At 41.7% G+C, this 22,149-nt stretch overlaps 1 protein-coding gene across 1 annotated transcript in view; it reads left to right on the top strand.

Annotated features, from left to right (window-relative positions):
• LOC136310722 (cytochrome P450 2C18-like) overlaps window positions 1–12,395 on the top strand; it is a 56,763-nt gene extending 44,368 nt beyond the window's left edge. Inside the window, exons 7-9 of the mRNA XM_066239586.1 lie at window positions 2,174–2,361; window positions 10,980–11,121; window positions 11,844–12,395. Of these exons, the coding sequence (XP_066095683.1) occupies window positions 2,174–2,361; window positions 10,980–11,121; window positions 11,844–12,025 (512 nt within the window). The 3' untranslated portion in view covers window positions 12,026–12,395. The remainder of the gene's footprint in view (window positions 1–2,173; window positions 2,362–10,979; window positions 11,122–11,843) is intronic.
• The last annotated feature ends 9,754 nt before the right edge of the window (window positions 12,396–22,149 follow it).

Genomic DNA, 22,149 nt, shown 5'->3' on the forward strand with positions numbered 1-22,149 from the left:
TGAACCTGGGTCCTCGGCATCCCAGTCCGACGCTCTATCCACTGTGCCACTGCCTGGTCAGGCTCCATGGCTTCTTTTTAGGTGCTAAAATAGTTTTGTTGCCAAGCAACAGAGCAGTGGCCCCAGATAGGCAGAGAATTGCCCTGTAGATGGCTTGCTGGGTGGATCCTCATCAGGGTGCATTGTAGGAGTCTGTTATTCTGCCTCCCTGACTCTCACTTAATAAAAGAATAACAATAAGTAAAATAAAAATGACAAAAACTTCCAGGGAGCTACATTGTATCATGTGTAAGGATTAGGATTCAGAACACCATTAAAATTCTCAACAGAAACTATAAAATTGTGTGTTAATAAAAAGAGTATACTGTATTCTTAACCATGTACATTTGACAAAATCTTTACTCTCTCTTTTTCCTTTTTCATCCAAATGTCTGATGTCATGTCAGAAGGAGTCATGGGTTCAAGGAAACAGAACGGCTCATCAGGGAGGTTGCTACATACCAGACCTAGAAAATACCCACTTCAGAATGATTAGGTGGATAAAGCAGGTGTAGACACCCAGAACAAAAAAGAAGTGGTCGATTATTTGAAAACATCTACCTTAGTACCTGTATTTAGAAATAACTCAAATCAAGATATAGAAAATTATGAATTAAATTAAAGAATCATAGTAAAGTCCAAGAAAGTACCAAAAATGAAACATAATCATAGTTGTCTTGCCAGGAAGGATTGTTTATGTAGTCAGAATGATGTTAAAATGTGGTCTAACTATATTGGGGAAAACATAATAGAAGAATTGTGTGTGTGTTTTATATGAGGTGGAGATAGAGAAATAAATTCTCACTTTCCATACCAGGAAATCAGATATTGTGTGAAAATGGGTAAGTGAGAAATAGGAGAGAATCATTATTTAGAAATAGAACATATATTTCAGAAGAAACTGCTAGCATATTCAAATTAGTCACATTGGCAAGTTGGAGGATGAAGAGAATGCCATTGCAAATTGCACACACACAAACAAACAACACATAAATGCACAAAACATACATTATAATTTACTTTTTCAATCCACATATTATTTTGATATAAAATTAATATTTGGTTTTCTATTTTTCTCTTTTTACAAAAACTAATTTCTTGACTTATGCTCTGTTTGTATTTTGAAACATTTCATCATTTCTTCCCTGGCCAGTTGGCTCCGTGGTAGAGCATCAGCCCAGCTTGTGGAAGTCCTGGGTTTGATTCCTGGTCAGGGTACACAGGAGAAGCAACCATCTGCTTCTCCACCCTTCCCATCTCTCTTTCTTTCTCTTGCTCTTCCCCTCTCACAGCTATGGCTCAAATGGTTCAAGCAAAGTTGGCCCTGGGCTCTGAGGATGGCTCCATGGCCTTAGCCTCAGGCACTAAAATAGCTCTATTGCTGAGCAACAGCTGTGGCCCAGCTTGGCAGAGGATTGCCTGGTAGGGGCTTGCAGGTTGGATCTCATTTGGGGCACATGCAAGAGTCTGTCTCTCCTGCCCTGCCTCTCACTTAATAATAATAAAAAAGAAACATTTTATCATTTCTTTATTATTAGGTATGCTGATATACAGGTATGGATTGATGTATCTTAAGCCTAGCTTGTAGCAGAGTTATGTATATCTATTATGGCAGTTATTTCTCTACATCTAGATGTATTTCCTGACATATAATTGATTTCTATTTGTTTTAGTGAGAGAGAGAGACAGACAGACAGGAACAGACAGACAGGAAGGGAGAGATAAGAAGCATCAATTCCTCGTTGTAACACTTTAGTTGTTCATTGATTGCTTTCTCATATGTGCCTTCACCATGGGACTCCAGCAGAGTGAGTGATCCCTTACTCAAGCCAGCAACCTTTGGGCTCAAGCCAGCGACCATGAGATCATGTCTATGGTCCCACACTCAAGTTGGTGACCCTGTGCTTAAGCTGGATGAGCCCACACTCAAGCCAGTGACCTCTGGGTTTTAAACCTGGGTCCTCTGCATCCCAGGCCGATGCTCTATCCACTGCACCACTACCTGGTCAGGCTATAATTGACGTTGATAATGATGTTGAGACACCTTCATATTGCTTCATGTATCCCTGAATCAGTATGTAAATGTGGTAGGTATTTTTCTTATTTTCCATCAATTTTACTTGTGTTTTATTAGCTAAAGCCCAGGAAGAGATTGATCATGTGATTGGCAAAGACCGGATCCCTTGCATGCAGGACAGGAGCCGCATGCCCTACACGAATGCCATGGTGCATGAGATCCAGAGATACATTGACCTCCTCCCCAATAGCCTGCCCCACGCGGTGACCCATGACGTTAAATTCAGAAACTACGTTATTCCCAAGGTAAGGTGTATTTCCCTCATACTGACCTCAGTGGTCTTGAAGTTCCCAGTTATACCACATGGTTTTCATTCTCTACCAACACAAGATGAGAGAAGTGCAAAAATGATACATGTGGTAGCATGAAGGAGTCTGTGTTGTTTCTAGTTTAGACTATAAACCTTTATAACAGATTTTGACATCTGGCAGTGTAGGTCTTCCAATTTGTTCTGCTTCTTTGATATTGTTTAGCTAGTATAAGCTGCTTATATTTCCAAACTGATGTTAGTATTAGTTTGTCAATTTACCAAACAATCTGCTGGGATTTTTATCAGGGTGACATTAGATCAATTTTGAAAGTCTTAACCTCATGACACTTGGACTCTTTCAATTACGCTCCCAGTTGGTGTGAGGGAAGAGGCGTTCTTTAATTTTCTTAATAAATTTTTTTAGCCTGACCAGGTGGTGACACAGTGGATAGAGTGTTGGATTGGGATGCAGAGGATTCAGGTTCGAAACTCCGAGGTTGCTGGCTTGAGCGTGGGCTCATCCGGCTTGAGCGTGGGATCATAGACATGACCCCATGGTCGCTGGCTTGAAGCCCAAGGTCAGTGGATTGAAGCCCAAGGTGGGTGGCTTGAGCCCATGGTCTCTGGCTTGAGCAAGGGGTCACTGGCTCAGCTGGAGCCTCCTGGTTAAGGCACATATGAGAAAGCAGTCAATGAATAACTAAAGAGACTAAGGAGCTGCAACGAAGAATTGATGCTTATCTCTCTCCCTTTCTGTCTGTCTGTCCCTATTTTTTTTAAATTTTTTAAATTTGTTTATTTTTTTACAGAGACAGAGAGTGAGTCAGAGAGAGGGATAGACAGGGACAGACAGACAGGAACGGAGAGAGATGAAAAGCATCAATCATTAGTTTTTCGTTGCACATTGTGACACCTTAGTTGTTCATTGATTGCTTTCTCATATGTGCGTTGACCGCGGGCCTTCAGCAGACAGAGTAACCCCTTGCTGGAGCCAGTGACCTTGGGTTCAAGCTGGTGGGCTTTTTGCTCTAACCAGATGAGCCCGCGCTCAAGCTGGCGACCTTGGGGTATCGAACCTGGGTCCTCTGTATCCCAGTTCGACGCTCTATCCACTGCGCCACGGCCTGGTCAGGCGGCTTGCAAATATTTTGTGTGCTTTTTCATAGCTACTTAATACTACTCTTGTTATTATACATTTTTAAATGCCTTTTTCATTTTTAAAATCTGATACATGTAAACATAATTGATTTTATTTTTTTGATGACTTTATATGTTACAACCTTGCAAAATTTAAAAATCATTGCTGATAATTTATAGATTAATCTTCAACTTCTACATACATTATCGTGCTATCTGGGTTAATATTCTTTTTTTTTTTTCTGAGAAGAAGAATAGAGAGAGAGAGAGAGACAGAGGAATCAACTTGATATTCCATTTAGTTTTTCTATTTAATTCTGCACTCATTGATTGCTTTTTCTACGTCTCCTGACCAGGTATCAAACCCCTCACTATGACGTGAAGGGACCACACTCTGTTTATTGAGCCATCTGGCCAGGGTTGGGTTAATATTCTTGTTTCATTCTACCTTTATTTCTGATTTTCAAGAAAGTGGAGGTTTAACATCTGACTATTGAGAATAATGTTGTATGTACATTTTGGTAGATGTTCTTTATAGATTAAGAAGTTTACCCTCTTATTTTTTATGATTTGTTGTCATGAATGTGTATGTAATATTTTCATATCAACTTTCTGCATCTATTGGTATGGTTGTATATTGACCTCACTTTTTCCACTCAAAGTACACATTTAATTTTTAAAATTTATTTTTTATTTTTTACAGAGACAGAGAATGAGTCAGAGAGAGGGATAGACAGGGACAAACAGACAGGAACGGAGAGAGATGAGAAGCATCAATCATTAGTTTTTTATTGCGCGTTGCAACACCTTAGTTGTTCATTGATTGCTTTCTCATATGTGCCTTGACCACGGGCCTTCAGCAGATTGAGTAACCCCTTGCTGGAGCCAGCAACCCCGGGTCCAAGCTGGTGAGCTTTTTGCTCAAATCAGATGAGCCTGCGCTCAAGCTGGCAACCTCGGTGTCTCAAACCTGGGTCCTCTGCATCCCAGTCCAACGCTCTATCCACTGCGCTACTGCCTGGTCAGGCAAAGTACACATTTTAGGTATACATACACAGCTGGATTTAATGTGGTAAATTTTGTTAAGAACGTCTGTATTTAAATAAAAAAAAATTTTGGTCTACAATTTTTCTTTTTTAATATTTTATTGTCATATTTCTGATATCAAGGCAATGCTGACCTCATAAAAATAGATAGAAAATGTACCCTAATGTGGGTTTATTTATTTATTTATTTTTTAGAGAGAGAGAGACAGAGTGAGAGAGACAGACGGACAGGAAGGGAGAGAGATGAGAAGCATCAATTCATAGTTGTGCCACCTTAGTTGTTCATTGATTGCTTTCTCATATGTGCCTTGACCTGGGGCTACAGCAGAGCAAGTGATCCCTTGCTCAAGCCAGTGACCTTGGGCTTCAAGCCAGTGACCATGGGGTCATGCCTATGATTCTACGCTCAAGCTAGTGACCCCACATTCAAGCTGATGAGCCCATGTCAAGCCGGATGACCCTGCGCTCAGTGTCCCAGGTTGACACTCTATCCTCTGCCCCACTGCCCTATCAGGCCAGGCATATTTTGATTGTCTTCCCTTCTTCTTCTTGTGGTCACTTAGCCATTCATATCTTTGAAATCAGTGCATGGCTTATTATTTGTCAATGTCTAAGACTATCAATAGAACACTTTGCAAAAATGTAAGATTGATTTGTGATACATACATATATATATATATATATATATATATATATATATATATATATATATATATATATTTGGTCCTTTCTAAAGAATATTTGCCACAACAGGGTCTCAAAGATTTACCTTTATCTATTTTATTTTATTTTTTGCTGTTAATTTTTAATTAATTTTAATGAGGTGACATTAATACCTTTATTTATTTTTAAAACTTATTTTATACTTTTAGCGAATACATTTATATCACTGATCCATTCTGGTATATTTTTACTTATGTTGTGAAATAATGGTCATGCTTCCTTTATATCTTTATGAATATCCAGACATTTGAGCAATACTTGATGAAAACATACTGGCTTTTGCATTTCTTTTTGTATCTTAAAGAAAATATTTTATATATTATTTGTTTAAAAATATACAAGGGAATAATTTTAAAACTAGAGTTACAGACCTTTTATATGATAAATTAAGAGGGTGGAATTTCCCCCCACATTTGCATAAAAACATTTTAAATCTAAAAACATATGCATATATAAATAATATATAAACTTGTATTCTATTTACTTTTATATTTATCTATTTACCCATCAACACCTCAACATTTCAATGCATTTTTCCCAGTAACATTGATTTTTGTATATGGAAAATAGCATTCGCACTTAAGAGTTATCACTGCTAAAACATTATCTAACGTACAGCCTATATTTAAATTTCCCCAATTTTCCTAGAATATCTTTTATTTAATTTTTTTTTTAATTTTACTGAGAGAGGGAAGTAGGTAGAGAGAGACAGGAACATCAATCTGTTCCTGTATGTGTCCTGATCGGGGATAGAACTGGCAACCTCTGTGCTTTGGGACAATGCTCTAACCAACTGAGCTATCCAGCCATGGCTAAAATATCTTTTATAATTTTTCTTTCTTTGCAATTAAGGATCAAAGCAAGCAACAAGCATATATTTTGGTTATCTTTCCCCTTTAGTCTCTGTTATCTATTCCCTTTTCTCTGTTCTTTTCTTTCAGTACCTTTATTTTTGTGAAGATCCAGGCCAATAGTCATGTAAAATATTCCCCAGGCTGGTTTTGTGTGGTTGTTTTCTAGAGATTAGATTCCAGTTACAGTTTTGGCAAGAGACCAACATGAGTGTTTTATATGTTCCACTGAAATTTATTGGGGAGGTGGGGCACAGAAAGTTACTAATCCCATTATTGGCTACATTATGTTCTTCACCTAATCAAGTGGCATCTGCCAGAACTCTCCATAGCAGAGGTTTTGATTTTTACATTTAATTATTAAAAACCTACTGCATGTACTTTAGGACTCTGTGAATATCATACTTCCCAATTATTTACCCAACAGTTTTAGCATTAATTGATATAACTTAACTGAATAGTTGCAAAGTGATGATTTTTTTTTCTAATTTTAACATTCTTTCTGGGTTTGTCAAATAGGATTAATCTGTAATGAACTCTACCCTATATTTTATTTATTTATTTATTAAGAAGAAATTTTTATTATAGTTGGCAGATAGTTATATTAGTTTCAGGACATAACATTGTGATCCAACATTTTTTAAAATTTTATTTTTCAATTATAGTTTACATTCTATACTATTTTGTATTAGTTTCAGGAACATAGCATAGTAGTTACATAGTCATATATTTTACAAAGTGGCCCCCCAATATTTCCAGTACTCCCCTGGCACCATATATAGTTACTACAATATTATTGACTATTTTCCCCATGCTGTACTTTACATCCCTGTGACTATTCAACATTTATTAATCATGTGATGTGCTCAGCACACCAAGTCTAGTAACCATCTGTCACAATGCAAAGCCATCACACTATTATTGATTATATTGCTCTTCATCTTTTTTTTTATTATTATTATTTTTTATAGAGACAGAGAGAGAGTCAGAGAGAGGGATAGATAGGAACAGACAGGCAGGAACAGAGAGAGATGAGAAGCATCAATGATCAGTTTTTTGTTGAGACACCTTAGTTGTTCATTGATTGCTTTCTCATATGTGCCTTGACCGCGGGCCTACAGCAGACCGAGTGACCCCTTGCTCAAGCCCGCGACCTTGGGCTCAAACTGGTGAGCTTTGCTCAAACCAGATGAGCCCATCCAAGCTGGTGACCTGGGTCCTCTGCATCCCGGTCTGACACTCTATCCACTGCGCCACCGCCTGGTCAGGCGCTCTTCATCTTTCTTATCCCTCCTTCCACCCTTCTCTTCTCTGGCATCTATCAGTTTGTTCTTTGTTTCTATGTTTTTAAATTAAGACAATCTACATGACAGTGGTAACACTAATATTTGTTACTATATTTATTGTTTATTTAAAAAATTTTAATTTATTGATTTTAAAGAGAGAAGAAAAGGAGAGAGACAGAAACAGAAACATTAACCTGATACTTATTGTTATTATCACAGAAGAGATTATTTTTAACTAGATCAGCTGTCTATTTAGAAAAGCTCTAGCAACAGATAAATTCAGACATTTCAAGCTCCAACAGAGACTTCTTTTTAAAATCATAATCTACATATGAAATGAGGAAAGATTGAAGTGATAAAATAAAATGGGTGGTGGGGACATATACCAGTGTCCAAACATGGCGATCAGCAGAATGGATTCAGAAGGTCTGGCACCCTAGGACTCATGTACTCAGTACTTCAAATGTTATTGGAATTCACTTTGGCAACATCACTGCCACTGATCTTAAACTGATCATTGTTTACTGCTTGTTCTCTCGGGCTAAACCCGTGATGGTGAACCTATGACACACGTGTCAGCACTGACACATGTAGCCATTTTCGACGACACGTGGCTGCATGCGGCCGCATACCAGAGAAGTATGGGGTCACATGCTGAGAAGGACGTTCCATCCTCGGCTCCTGCACGGCCAGGTGCAGGAGCCAAGGATAAAACATTTGCTGTAGTGTAGACACTCTGTGCTGTAGGCCAAAACAACAGAACTCTGGCACAGAGCGTCTAGTTCTGGGACTTCTGGTTAGGCCTTTAGGGGATCTTTGACCTCACTTCCGGCCAGTGGAGCAGGGAGCAGCGGAATGCCATGGGGACGCATCTCTGGGGGCCCTGTGATCGCCATTACCAGCAACCACATAACCACAGCAACCATCATCCAATCTACTGTTCTGGGGTGTCGTGGATTTCTAATTGACCATCATTACTGAGATAAGTGAGGGGGGAGGCTGGGAGAGGCGAGGGCCTGTGTTATGGGTGCCATTTCCCGCCATTAGAAATAGTGTCAGCCATCTTAATTTACATAAGATGCAACTTGCAAAGAAAGCCTCTTCAACAAATGGTGCTGGGAAAACTGGAAAGCCACATGCAAAAGAATGAAACTCGACTACAGTTTGTCCCCTTGTACTAAAATTAATTCAAAATGGATCAAAGATCTAAATATAAGACCTGAAACAATAAAGTACATAGAAGAAGACATAGGTTCTAAACTCATGGACCTTGGTTTTAAAGAGCATTTTATGAATTTGACTCCAAAGGCAAAGGAAGTGAAGGCAAAGATAAATGAATGGGACTACATCAGACTAAGAAGTTTTTGCTCAGGAGGAGAAACTGACAACAAAATAAACAGACAGCCAACTAAATGGGAAATGATATTTTCAAACAACAGCTCAGATAAGAGCCTAATATTCAAAATATACAAAGAACTCATAAAATTCAACAACAAACAAACAATCCAATAGAAAAATGGGAAGAGGGCCCTGGCCAGTTGGCTCAGTGGTAGAGCGTCGGCCTGGCGTGCAGGAGTCTCAGGTTCGATTCCCAGCCAGGGCACACATGAGAAGCACCCATCTGCTTCTCCACCCCTCTCCCTCTCCTTCCTCTCTGTCTCTCTCTTCCCCTCCCGCAGCCAGGGCTCCACTGGAGCAAAGGTGGCCCAGGCACTGGGGGTGGCTCTATGGCCTCTGCCTCAGGTGCTAGAATGGCTCTGGTTGCAACAGAGCAATGCCCCAGATGGGCAGAGCATCGCCCCTTGGTGGGCATGCCGGGTGGATCCCGGTTGGGCTCATGTGGGAGTCTGTCTGACTGCCTCCCCGTTTCCAACTTCAGAAAAAAAAAAAAATGGGAAGAGGACATGAACAGACACTTCTCCCAGGAAGAAATACAAATGGCCAACAGATATATGAAAAGATGCTTATCTTCATTAGTTATTAGAGAAATGCAAATCAAAACTACAATGAGATACCACCTCACACCTGTTAGATCAGCTATTATTAACAAGACAGGTAATAGCAAATGTTGGAGAGGCTGTGGAGAAAAAGGAACCCTCATTCACTGTTGGTGGGAATGTAAAGTAGTACAACCATTATGGAAGAAAGTATGGTAGTTCCTTAAAAAACTGAAAATAGAACTACCTTATGACCCAGCAATCCCTCTACTGGATATATACCCCCAAAACTCAGAAACATTGATATGTAAAGACACATGTAGCCCCATGTTCATTGCAGCATTGTTCACAGTGGCCAAGACATGGAAAAAACCAAAAAGCCCTTCAATAGACGGCTGGATAAAGAAGATGTGGCACATATACACTATGGAATACTACTCAACCATAAGAAATGATGACATGGGATCATTTACAACAAAATGGGTGGATATTGATAACATTATACGGAGTGAAATAAGTAAATCAGAAAAAAACAAGAACTGCATGATTTCATACATAGGTGGAACATAAAAATGAGACTAAGAGACATGGACAAGAGTGTGGTGGTTACGGGGGGGGAGGGAAGGAGAGGGGAAGCACAAAGAAAACTAGATAGAAGGTAATGGAGGACAATCTGACTTTGGGTGATGGGTATGCAACATAATTGAATGACAAGATAACCTGGACATGTTTTCTTTGAACATATGTACGCTGGTTTATTGATGTCACCCTATTAAAATTAATAAAAATTTATAAAAGAAAAAGATGCAACTTGCAGAATTTCAAGACAGCATCTGGACTCAGGTGTTTGTTTACTTGAGGTCAAAGCTTGAGAATCTGGAAAGGTGCCGCTTGGAGAATCAAGAGGAGTGCCACTATGAACAGGAAATTTAGAGTGCCTGGAACCAATTACCAGACGCTTTTAGCACCCTGAAAAATATAGCAATGGCTTTACTCACAATTTTTCCTTCTACATACTTTTGTGAGACCTTATTCTCAGCGTTAAATAATATCAAAACCAACAAAAGAAACAGATTGACAGATGAAGTTAGTAGCGCTTGCTTGGGCTTGTAGTGTACAAAATACCAACCTTCAATTGAAGATTTAGCCAATGAAATTTAGCAACAATAAAGTCACTAATAGGCAGGTTAGTTAAAGAATTCCCCCTCCTCTCACTTATCTTAGTTCACGGCACCCCACAGAAGTTAAATAATATCTAGACCAACAAAAGAAACTGACTGACAGATGAACAAAGAAGTCACTAAGCAGGTAAGTTAAATAATTATAATAGTTTTTGGTTTATTAAATAGTTATATATTACAATTATACATTTTTGTTATTTAAACTATAAATATTGCAAAATTATGGGTTTTTTTCTTGAAGTGACACACCACACGAGTTATGCTCGTTTTTTTGGCAAATTTTGACACACCAAGCTCAAAAGATTGTCAATCACTGGGCTAAACTGTCCCTCCTCTTCTTTGGACCTAACATTCCTCCTCATCTATACATCCTAAAATTGGACTAAATGACTTGCACCTTTCTTCCAGCCCCATGACTTCTTTATAACTCAGTTTACCTCTGTGCTTCCCAGGGCACGACTGTAATACCATCTCTGACTTCCGTGCTGCATGATGACAAAGAATTCCCCAACCCGGAGAAGTTTGACCCCGGCCACTTCCTGGATGAGAGAGGCAACTTTAAGAAGAGTGACTACTTCATGGCTTTCTCAGCAGGTAATACAAAAATATTTTTTTTCAGTACTTCAAAGACAGGGCATCTTGTGGGATCAGCTGGAACACACGTAGTGGGACTGATAGAATTGCTCTTTGTCCACGACCAGAGGCACCACTCCCAACGCCCATGCACTTTCCCTCCTCGTGGCACATCCTCATTGTTAGGCCAGGTCACTGCTTTGGAGAACTGACTCAGTTCTACCAGATTCAGAAATTAAATCTGGACTTGGTACTGAAAATATAAGAGAAGTGCCTTCCTTCCAGCCAAAAATAATGGTGTGGTATAAAACTTGAAACGTCAGGGTGTGTTGGAGATTGATGAAGAGTAGGTATAATCAGAACCAAGGCAGAGGCTGTGAAGAATGGGATGAAAGATCATGAAACATCAGATGAGGAACAGAAAGTACAACCAATGTATGTGTGTTTCTAGAAAGAGATTGATGGAAACTTGAGAGAGAAGTTAGAACGTGAGAACACTTAATGAAATACTTGGCATAGTGGTGATCCTCAATAACTATTTGCTGGAAGAAGAATACTTGTTAGGGTAAGATGTTAGGTGGATAGGATGTAGGTCCACCCTTTTTCTATCTCTTTATCAAACCATTCTGCTTTCCATCCATCCATTCAACCATTAATCAAATAATTACTGCACGTTCTCGTTCTGGCGTCCAGCCAATCAGTGTTCAAAGAGTGTTTACTCTGTGTGTGTGTGTTATTTTCAGGAAAACGGATCTGTGCCGGAGAGAGCCTGGCCCACATGGAGCTGTTTCTATTCCTGACTGCCATTTTACAGAACTTTACCTTGAAATCTGTGGTCGACCCAAAGGACATCTCCATCACCCCAGTTTTGAGAGGGTTTGCTTCTTTGCCGCCTCCTTTCCAGCTCTGCTTCATTCCTGTGTGAAGAAGAGCAGAGCTTCCGTCTGCTCCTGGGATGTTCTGTGCCGTTGCCCCTCATCCGGGACATCATTCACCTCCTTTCCTCGGCATCCTCTTTCTGGGAGTCTCTTCTCTGACCTTTCCTCTCTTCATCGTTCCGTTCTCTCAAGAGCCAGGAACATCCAACCTCAATTAAAGGAGAATTTCCTGAGTTTCACTGCAAAATGGATCTGCTATTCTCCATACTCTGAAACAACTGAATTGGCCAAAATATGCTAACATCATATTGAATGGTACCATGTAGCCGACATGAAATAGAGTGAGCTGATTGGTGTGGGCCAAGGCAGAATCTCTTCTCTTCTGCATGTTCTAAATAAAAAGCATAATTTTCCAAGCCCGTTCTCAGACTTTCCTTCCTTTGTGCATATTGCAGGTAAGAAATGAAAGAAAATAATACAAAGAGGCAGGCTGGTCCTCATGATGATCAGCACAGAGAAGGGGAAAGGGCACAAGCACAGAAAAGCTCTCTTGGCTGTGACCACTTAGAGCTACCTGGGCGGTTTGGATTTAAAAGAGAGAAAAATTGTGTTCAAGAGCAGCTTCAGGGAGTTGATGCTTCCTGCTCCTCCCCCCTTTCGCTCTCTCTCCTCTGTAAAATGAATAAATAAATAAGAAAAACAAAAAACAAACAAACAAAAAAACAAGAGCAGCTTCATGTAAGGAAATATAGAGATCAGTAATAGGAATTAAGTATAAAGTAAGCCTCAGAAAAGTAAAAATAGAAATGAAAACAAATAAAAAGAATTGTAAACAGGAAATCAGCAGAGAAAAGCAATGAAAACAAAGTTGATTTTTTGGAAGGTTTAATAGAATTGATAAACCCATAGCCAGTGCCCCCTGAGAAGGGAGAAGACAGAAATTGCTATTGTTCAAGTTAAAAGAGGGGCCATTGCTTTGATGCCACGGACATTGAAAGGATAATAAAGAAATATTATGAACAACTCCGTGCCCACAAACTTGATAACTTAGAAGAAATGGGTCATTTCCTTAAGTTCACAATCTGTCAAAACTGACCACAAGAGGGAGTGAAAGCAACACACCATAAAAGGAAACCATGAACTTCCTTCCTCCCAGTGGACACACAGATTCACAGTAATGCGTGAATCCACTAACCTTTGTAAAAAATCCAGAAACTAGTGAATGTGAATCTAGCCTCATCAAATCTAGAAAGAAAAGTGCAAACACACTCTTGCCCAGGGGTCCCCAAACTACGGCCTGCGGGCCGCATGCGGCCCCCTGAGGCCATTTATCCGGCCCCCGCCGCACTTCCGGAAGGGGCACCTGTTTCATTGGTGGTCAGTGAGAGGAGCTCCTGGAGTACTGTATGTGGCGGCACTGCAAAGCAGGGCGTCGCTCACGTACAGTACTACTTCCGGTGATGCAGGATGCACGCGGCACGGCTCCGGAAGCGCGTCATATCACTTGTTACGGCTAGCAGTGACAAATATGGAACCGGACATTGACCATCTCATTAGCCAAAAGCAGGCTCATAGTTCCCATTGAAACACTGGTCAGTTTGTTGATTTAAATTTACTTGTTCTTTATTTTAAATATTGTATTTGTTCCCGTCTTTTTTTTTTTTTTTTTTTTTACTTTAAAATAAGATATGTGCAGTGTGCATAGGGATTTGTTCATAGTTTTTTTTTTTATAATCCGGCCCTCCAATGGTCTGAGGGACAGTGAACTGGCCCTCTGTGTAAAAAGTTTGGGGACCCCTGCTCTTGCCATACTGCTAACCCTGGTGAAGTGTCATAGAATTGGGCAGGAACCCAGCAGCACCCAGCTTCTCCCTGGGGACTGCAGGAATTGGACAGCACATCTGGCATTCCAAACTTTCACAAGCTGGGGGGGCAGTTGCATGAGGAACCAGCTTCTCTATTGCTTGTATTGGAGTACTGACAATACTCGGCATACTCTAGACACCTTGGGGCTGCTAGAACAAAACAGTGTTAGCAGGGCTGCTAACGGTGTTGACCCTGCAAGAATAAAGACCGGGGCCACTGCCCCAGGTAAAAAGCCATGATGTCCAAAGAAGAATGGGTAGTAGAAGAAGGAAGTCATACATAATACCTACAACCATGTAACCAGCCACAGAAATGAGACCTGTAGTAGTTATAAGTATTTTTCTTTAATTTGATATGAATTTATTTGTATATGTTATATAATATCAACTCTTTTATTTTTTTCCCTACTATTGATAGGAAGTATAAAATGTATTAATAATAATTAAGCATGTATCTCAGGGTATTAAAAGGAAAGTTTGACTCAGCTAGAAAAGGGTTAAGTATTCCCCAAAGGTATATCTGGGGAATATGGAACTTTACTTTTTCTTTGGGAGGGAGCTTTAGGGTGTTTTGGGTCGTATCAGGAACAGTTGAGGCATGTTAGATGGAAGTGCTATTTTGCTATTAGAAGTTAAATATGGCTGAATGGGGTGGATAGGATACCAATTTGCCAAGGAGTGGGGCAGGGCTGGTTTTGTATGGTGTAGACTGGTCTAAGCTGGAACTACATTTCCTTCACAGTTTCATGTTCGAGTTGGCCACGAGCTACCTGTGCAAGCTCTGGCAGATGAAAGAGAAGCAGCAGCCCTTATTTTCTGCAGGTGGTGGTTAGTTGCAATGAGCGGCAGATACAGATGTGCTAGGGGGTCTACCTTGTCCTTGCTCTCCTGTGCTTTGCCACCATCTCTTTTTCCTCCTGCCCTGCTGACCCACAAGCAACCCCCAGCCCATTATCAGGTGCAAAGGCAACAGCCTTCCACGGACCAGAACCCTCCTCTGCTCCTTATTCTTCTCAGTCTGGACTTTACTTTCCCATCTTCCCCCGTCATTGTATAAGTTCTAGTTCCATAAGTTATTAGACCATAAACTCTGCTCTGGGCCTTGGGCAGTCAGCTCAGTGGATAGATCATCAGCCTGGCATGAGGATATCCTGGGTTTGATTCCCAGTCAGGGCACACAGAGAAATGACCATCTGCTTTTCTTCCCTTCTCTCTCCCCCTTCTCTCTTCTCCTTCTCTCCCTCTTCCTGTCCTGCTGCTAGTGGCTCGATTGGTTCAAGTGTTGGCCTCAGGCACTGAGGATAGTTTGGTTGGTCCAAGCATCAGCCCCAGACAGGAGTTGTTGGGTGGGTCCCAGTTGGGGTGCATGTGGGAGATGTGGGGGTCTGTCTCTCTATCTCCCCTCTTCTCACTTAAAAAACAAAACAAAACAAAATTCTGCTCTGTGTGTGGGTCCGAAGGTCCTAGAGCCTGATGCTCAGAAAAAAGGACAATTAGACCCCACAAGAAGCTTCACTGCCCACAGTCAACTTCCCTGGCTCAACAGACACCTGCCCCCTAGAGGCTGCTAAGAGAGGCCAGCCACAACTGGTCCCTCTGAGTCTTACCTTGCAGCCCTCTGTTTATTCATGGAAATGACCTTGTGAAGCTTTCTGGCAAAGTTTCAGTGGTTTCCAGGTGGAAATGGAGCAAAGTAGATCACGTGAAGCAAATTCTGAGCATTCTCATCACTAATTCCTGGATATGTCCTGTGAGCTTCTTTAGGAAAGAAAAAAGAAAAGCATTTTTTTGGGATCAAAGAATTGCAAATCTAAAAATGCAGATTTGGGTAGTGTCCTGTTAGGGAGCCAAAGTCAGAGGTTTTTATTTTTATTTTATTTATTTTTTTTACAGAGACAGAGAGAGGGATAGACAGGGACAGACAGACAGGAACGGAGAGATGAGAAGCATCAATCATTAGTTTTTCATTTCACATTGCAACACCTTAATTGTTCATTGATTGCTTTCTCATATGTGCCTTGACCGCGGGCCTTCAGCAGACTGAGTAACCCCTTGCTTGAGCCAGTGACCTTGGGCTCAAGCTGGTGAGCTTTTGCTCAAACCAGATGAGCCTGCGCTCAAGCCGGCGACCTCGGGGTCTCGAACCTGGGTCCTCTGCATCCCAGTTTGACGCTCCATCCACTGCGCCACCGCCTGGTCAGGCCAAAGTCAGAGGTTTTTAAAAGGCAAAAATGGAGGTTTGCATGGGTCATTCACAAAGAATTTTAATGGGTGATCATGGCAGAAAGCTAACCTTGGCTAATCATGTGGCTATCGCTGAGTAGAAGTCCGTCACTATAACAAGTTGCATCTCTTTTATTGTTCTTGTTATGAATTCAATCATGTGTGGAGTTTAAAAGTTTGTTTGTATAGATTATTCTTTTTCTTCATTATGAGTTTTACTTTATGCTTATTGACAGGCTGGGCAACTTTTTTTAGATGCCAAACATTGCAGTTTTAGCTTAAGGCTACAGAATATTTGTATATTCTAATAAATCTTTCTGTGCTTACTAAAATATAGTTAGGTTTCTCAGGAACACTGCGATCCTTCTGAGGGTGGTGTCTAAGCTTTACTGGGGAAGACCAGAGCAGCTGCCAGCCTTCTTTTGCCCTGATACCGAGGCAGTGCCCTTCTGAGTGTCCTACCTGATGTCAAGTGTACTTGAGAATTTCACTCTGATGACGGTTACAGGGACAAGCATTAGTGCTGTATGAGCCCCAGGTTTGTTCCCTATTCTCCTTTGGTGATTATTTCTTTGATTTCAGATTGTTTCCTCACACCCACAAGCTGACCAATATAGCCATGGACTTGAGGACCATTTCTGAAGAACTCGGGAGTTCTCTCTGTGCAATTCTTTGCCCTCCTGCAATCTTCCCTGTGAACTCTAGCTGCCTGAACCTCCCCAGATTACCAGCTCCTTGATTTCCTCAACTCAGGAAAACCACCAGGTTCCGTCCGAGTTTGCACACCTCACATGCAGCTTGGAAACTTGCTCTGGGCTATAAGTTAGGCTAAGCATGGTTGCATCTTGTGTGTTTCTTCTCTCTCAGGGACCACTGCCCCTTGCTAGCTGATGTCCAATGTTTGAAAATGGTTTCATATATTTTGTAGGTTTTATAGTTGTTTCAGGTAGGAGGGTAATTGTGGTCCCATAATGTAATTATTCCATGTTTCCTGGAAACTAGAGTAGAGATTTAAACTCAGACTGTAGTATTTTGTCTCTAAGAAAACCCTGCCTGATATGACATTTCAGACTAAATGTTTTGAACAATATGAGGGTTAATAACTTCTCAAGAAAATAGTAAATCATTTTTTATAATAGTAAAACCATATTTACATATTTACAAAAGAAATATCTTCTATTACTAGTTTGCAATTGTCCTTTTCTAGTTTGCTTCTTTTGACAGACAGAGATAGAGTCAGAGAGTGAGGAACAGATAGGGACAGACAGACAGGAAAGAAGAGAGATGAGAAACATCAATTCTTTGTTGCAGCACCTTAGTTGTTCATTGATTGCTTTCTCACATGTGCCTTGACTGGGGGGCTCCATACAGCAGAGTGAGTGACCCTTTGCTCAAGCCAGCGACCTTGGACTTTAAGCCAGCGACCTTTGAGCTCAAACCAGTGACCATGGGGTCATGTCTATGATCCCACACTCAAGCCAGCGACCCCACACTCAAGCTGGTGAGCCTGCGCTCAAACTAGATGAGCCTGCATTCAAGCCAGCAACCTTGAAGTTTTGAACCTGGCTCCCAGTTTGACGCTCTATCCACTGTGCCATCGCCTGGTCAGGCTAGTTTAGTTTTTTTTTTTTTATGTGATATAAAGGGAGATAGAGAGATAGACTCCCGAATGCACCCAACTGGGATCCCCCCAGTGACCCACATCTGGGGCCAATGCTCAAATCAACTGAACTACTGGCTATGAGAGAAGAAATGGGAGAGAAGGGCGAGAGGGAGGGGAAGAGAAGCAGATGGTTGCTTCTCTAGCGTGACCTGACTGGGGGTGGAACTTGGGCCTTTCGCACACCAGGCTGATATTCTATCCTCTGGGCTGTAACATCCACCGGGTACAAGAACAAACGTCGGAGACTTTCAGGAGTATAGATGTTTCTTTATTGGCCAGTTTAACCTGTGCAGGGGCGAATTCCCTGATGTCCAGAGACACCGTACTCACAAGGAGCTGCAATGGGAATCGCACCTAGCGCTTACAGCTAAGTCTTTTTATAAGCTCAGCAAGCAAGCAGTTCATAGAAGCAAATGTAGTGGTTAGCTATTGGCTAATTCATAATTATGTAGCATAACAACCCAAATATGGAATGGAATTTTTCAAAATTCTGCAAGTCTAAACACGTATACTGTTATTGTGTGGTCAGTGAGTCAGTATCTTGAACAACCTTGGTCATGGCATTCCTAACAGTCAGGGACAGGACCTGCCTGTACACTTAAGTTCCCTGTTCTGTTAGTGCCTTGCCTATATCCTGTTATTTTAAACATTCTGATCTTTTCTTGGTCTTTACATGGGCCAACTGGCCAGGGCCACAATTGTCTCTTTCTTTTTTCTTTTTTTAAATTTTTTTTTAAAATTCATTTTTAGAGAGGAGAGAGAAAGACAGAGAGGGAGAGAGAGGAGAGAGAGAAGGTGGGGAGGAGCTGGAAGCATCAACTCCCATATGTGCCTTGACCAGGCAAGCCCAGGTTTCGAACCGGCACCTCAGCATTTCCAGGTCGACGCTTTATCCACTGTGCCACCACAGGTCAGGCAATTGTCTCTTTCAAAAAAGTCACTTCTAAACAAAATTTTTATTCAAGATGACAAATTTTTTTCTTTTCTTTTCTTTTAAGTGAAAGGAGGAAAGATAGTGGGAGAGACTCCTGCATGTGCCCAGACTGGGATCACTCAGCAATCCCTGTCTGGGGATTGCTCAAACCAATCGAGCCAATGGCTGCAGGAGTGGAAGAGAGAGAGGAGGGAGAGAGCGGGGAGAGAGATGGTTGCTTCTCTGGTGTGCGTGACCAAGAATTGAACCCAGGACGTTCATATACCAGGCTAATGCTCTATATACACTGAGCAAACTGGCCAGGGCCAAATTTCTTTTCAACTATTCATTTGGAGATGTTTTTCCTTTATAGTCAAAACCTAAAAATAAACTCTTTGTAGTCGCCTTTCTACCGCTCTTTATTTCTGCTTTTATCCCTGAGTGCACTAACTTGATAAAAAGGGTGTCACTTGTATTGATTTTTGTTAATATAAATAGTTAGATCCATTCTGCCTAATGTTCATGAAGGGATTGCACATGTGATTGGCCAGCACTGGAGTTCCTACATTCATAAGAGGAGCAGTCACCCTAGAAGCAGATTAAGGTCAGTTGAGGGACCGGATGCAGAAGAAAATATTGGGCCCCTTAAAAAAGAGAGAGACAAGGAAAATAAAAGTACATGTTAACCATATTTTTAAATAAATAAAAAATAGGCCCTAGCCAGTTGTCTTAGTGGTATAGCATTGACCAGGCTTGTTGAAGTCCCAGGTTCAATTCCCGGCCAGGGCACACAGGAGAAGCGCCCATATGCTTCTCCACCCCTTCTCTTCTCCTTTCTCTCTATCTCACTCTTCTCCTTACACAGCCAAGGCTCCATTGGAGTGGGGTTGGCCCAGGTGCTGAGGATGGCTCCATGGCCTCTGCTTCAAGCACTAGAACACACTGCCTCAGGTGCTAGAATGGCTGTGGTTGCAATGGAGCAATGCCCTAGATGGGCAGAGCATTACCCCCTGGGTGGATCCTAGTCAGGCACATATGGGAGTCTGTCTTTCTGCCTCCCCACTTCACACTTCAGAAACAAAATACAAAAAAATAAATAAATAAAATAAATAAAAAATATTATGTACTATTAATGTTAAAATTGCACACATGCAACCAAACTTGGTGTCATTAGAAAAAAGTGTAAAGTTTGGGTTTAGCAGGACCCTTTAGAAGTTGGGGCCCAGGGTGAGTGCCCAGTGTGCCTGCCATTAAATCTGCCTCTGGTCACCCTGGCCAGTTGGCTCAGTGGTAGAGCATTGGCCCAGCATGTGGAAGTCCCAGGTTCAATTCCTGGTCAGGGCATACAGGAGAAGCATCTATCTGCTTCTCCACCTTTCCCCCTTCTCTCTCTCTCCCCTCCTGCAGTCATGGCTCAATTGGAGTTAGTTGGCCCCAGACGCTGAGGATGGTTCCATGGCCTTCACCTCAGGCACTAATGGCTCAGTTGCCAAGAAACAGAACAGGCCCTGGCCGGTTGGCTTAGCGGTAGCGCATCGGCCTGGCGTGCGGGGGACCCAGGTTCGATTCCCGGCCAGGGCACATAGGAGAAGCGCCCATTTGCTTCTCCACCCTCACCCCTCCTTCCTCTCTGTCTCTCTCTTCCCCTCCCGCAGCCAGGGCTCCATTGGAGCAAAGATGGCCCGGGCGCTGGGGATGGCTCCTTGGCCTCTGCCCCAGGCGCTAGAGTGGCTCTGGTTGCAGCAGAGTGACTCCCCGGAGGGGCAGAGCATCGCCCCCTGGTGGGCAGAGCATCGCCCCTGGTGGGCGTGCCGGGTGGATCCCGGTCGGACGCATGTGGGAGTCTGACTGTCTCTCCCCGTTTCCAGCTTCAGAAAAAAAAAAAAAAAAAAAGGAAACAGAACAATAGCACATATGGGCAGAGCATCGCCTCGTAGTGGGCTTACTGAGTGGATCCCAGTTGGGGCACATGCAGGAGACTGACTTGGCCTCCCTGCCTCTTATATAATAATAATAATAATAATAATAATAATAATAATAATAAAAAAGAGGAGTCTGCTCTCTATGTATTATGTGACACACAAGACACAGAAATGCACTGACATCCTCCATACAGCCGGCCCTCTCCATGAACCATGACATTCATTTCAGAAATTACCTCTTCTGCAGGATGAGACTCATTTTTCTTACTCTTTGCCTTATGCCCTTGGGTGTGCCACTTGCACAGTAGAATTGTATAATTAAAAAAAATTTTTAATTAAAAAATTATTTTATTTATTTTTAGAAATAGTATAGAGAGAGAGAGAGAGAAAGAGCGAGAGAGAAGGGAGGAGGGACAGGAAGCATCAACTCCCATATGTTTCTTGACCAGCAAGCCCAGGGTTTTGAACTGGTGACCTCATTGTTCCAGGTCAACACTTTACCCACTGTTCCACCATAGGTCAAGCCAAGAATTGGAGGGTTTTTAACCTTGCATAACGTAAGAAAAGAACAGTGGTGGAAATGCTGACGGATGGCTGTCTTCAGATGTGAGGACATGGAAGAAGTTAAAGTCCTGAGGTTGCTCTTGACTTTGCCTGTTAGGAATTGGCTTTGATTCTTCCAGTGGAGCTTTCTTTTTTTTAGGGAGAGAGTGAGGAAGTGAGGGAACAGACAGGACAGATATACAGGAAGGAGAGAGAGAGAGATGAGAAGCATCAATTCTTTGTTGTGTCATCTTAGTTGTTCATTAATTGCTTCTCATATGTGCCTTGAACACGGGGCTCCAGCTGAGTCAGTGACCCCTTGCTCAAGCCACTGACCTTGGGCTCAAGCCAGGCATCATGGTGTCATGTCTGTGATCGTACACTCAAGCTGGCAACCCTGTGCTCAAGCTGGTGAGCCCACACTCAAGCCAGAGACCTTAGGGACCTGAGTCCTCAGTATCCCAGACTGATGCTCTATCCAGTGCACCACTGCCTGGTCAGGCTGGAACTTTCTAATGTATGAAGAAAAAGTTTTCTTTTTTAGGCTTCTTTCTAAATGTAGTAGAATGACATGTTCAACTCTTGACATTATAATCCTCATAATTTCTAAGTTCTTTTTTTGATATCACTTCTAAATTTATGTCAGTTGTGGTGGACTAAAGACCAAAGCTTCCTTTCCTTGCCAAGGGTTTCTAGACCTGACACAATATACACTGAAATAAATGTATAGCCACGCACAAGAACAGATGCACCACATGGACAAGAATGTGATGGTAATGGGGGTGGGGAGGGGGCGAGGAAGGAGAGAGAGGGGGTGGGGGAGGGGAGGGGCACAAAGAAAACCAGACAGAAGGTGACAGAAGACAATTTGACTTTGGGTGAGGGGTATGCAACATAATCAAATGTCAAAATAATCTGGAGATGTTTTCTCTGAACATATGTACCCTGATTTATCAATGTCACCGCATTAAATTAATAAGAATTTAAAAAAAGAACAGATGTACCTGTATTTGCTCTAAAATCTATAACTGCATTGGAAAAG

The sequence above is a fragment of the Saccopteryx bilineata genome, chromosome 7 (assembly GCF_036850765.1).
Source record: "Saccopteryx bilineata isolate mSacBil1 chromosome 7, mSacBil1_pri_phased_curated, whole genome shotgun sequence".
In the NCBI taxonomy this organism is placed as follows: domain Eukaryota; kingdom Metazoa; phylum Chordata; class Mammalia; order Chiroptera; family Emballonuridae; genus Saccopteryx; species Saccopteryx bilineata.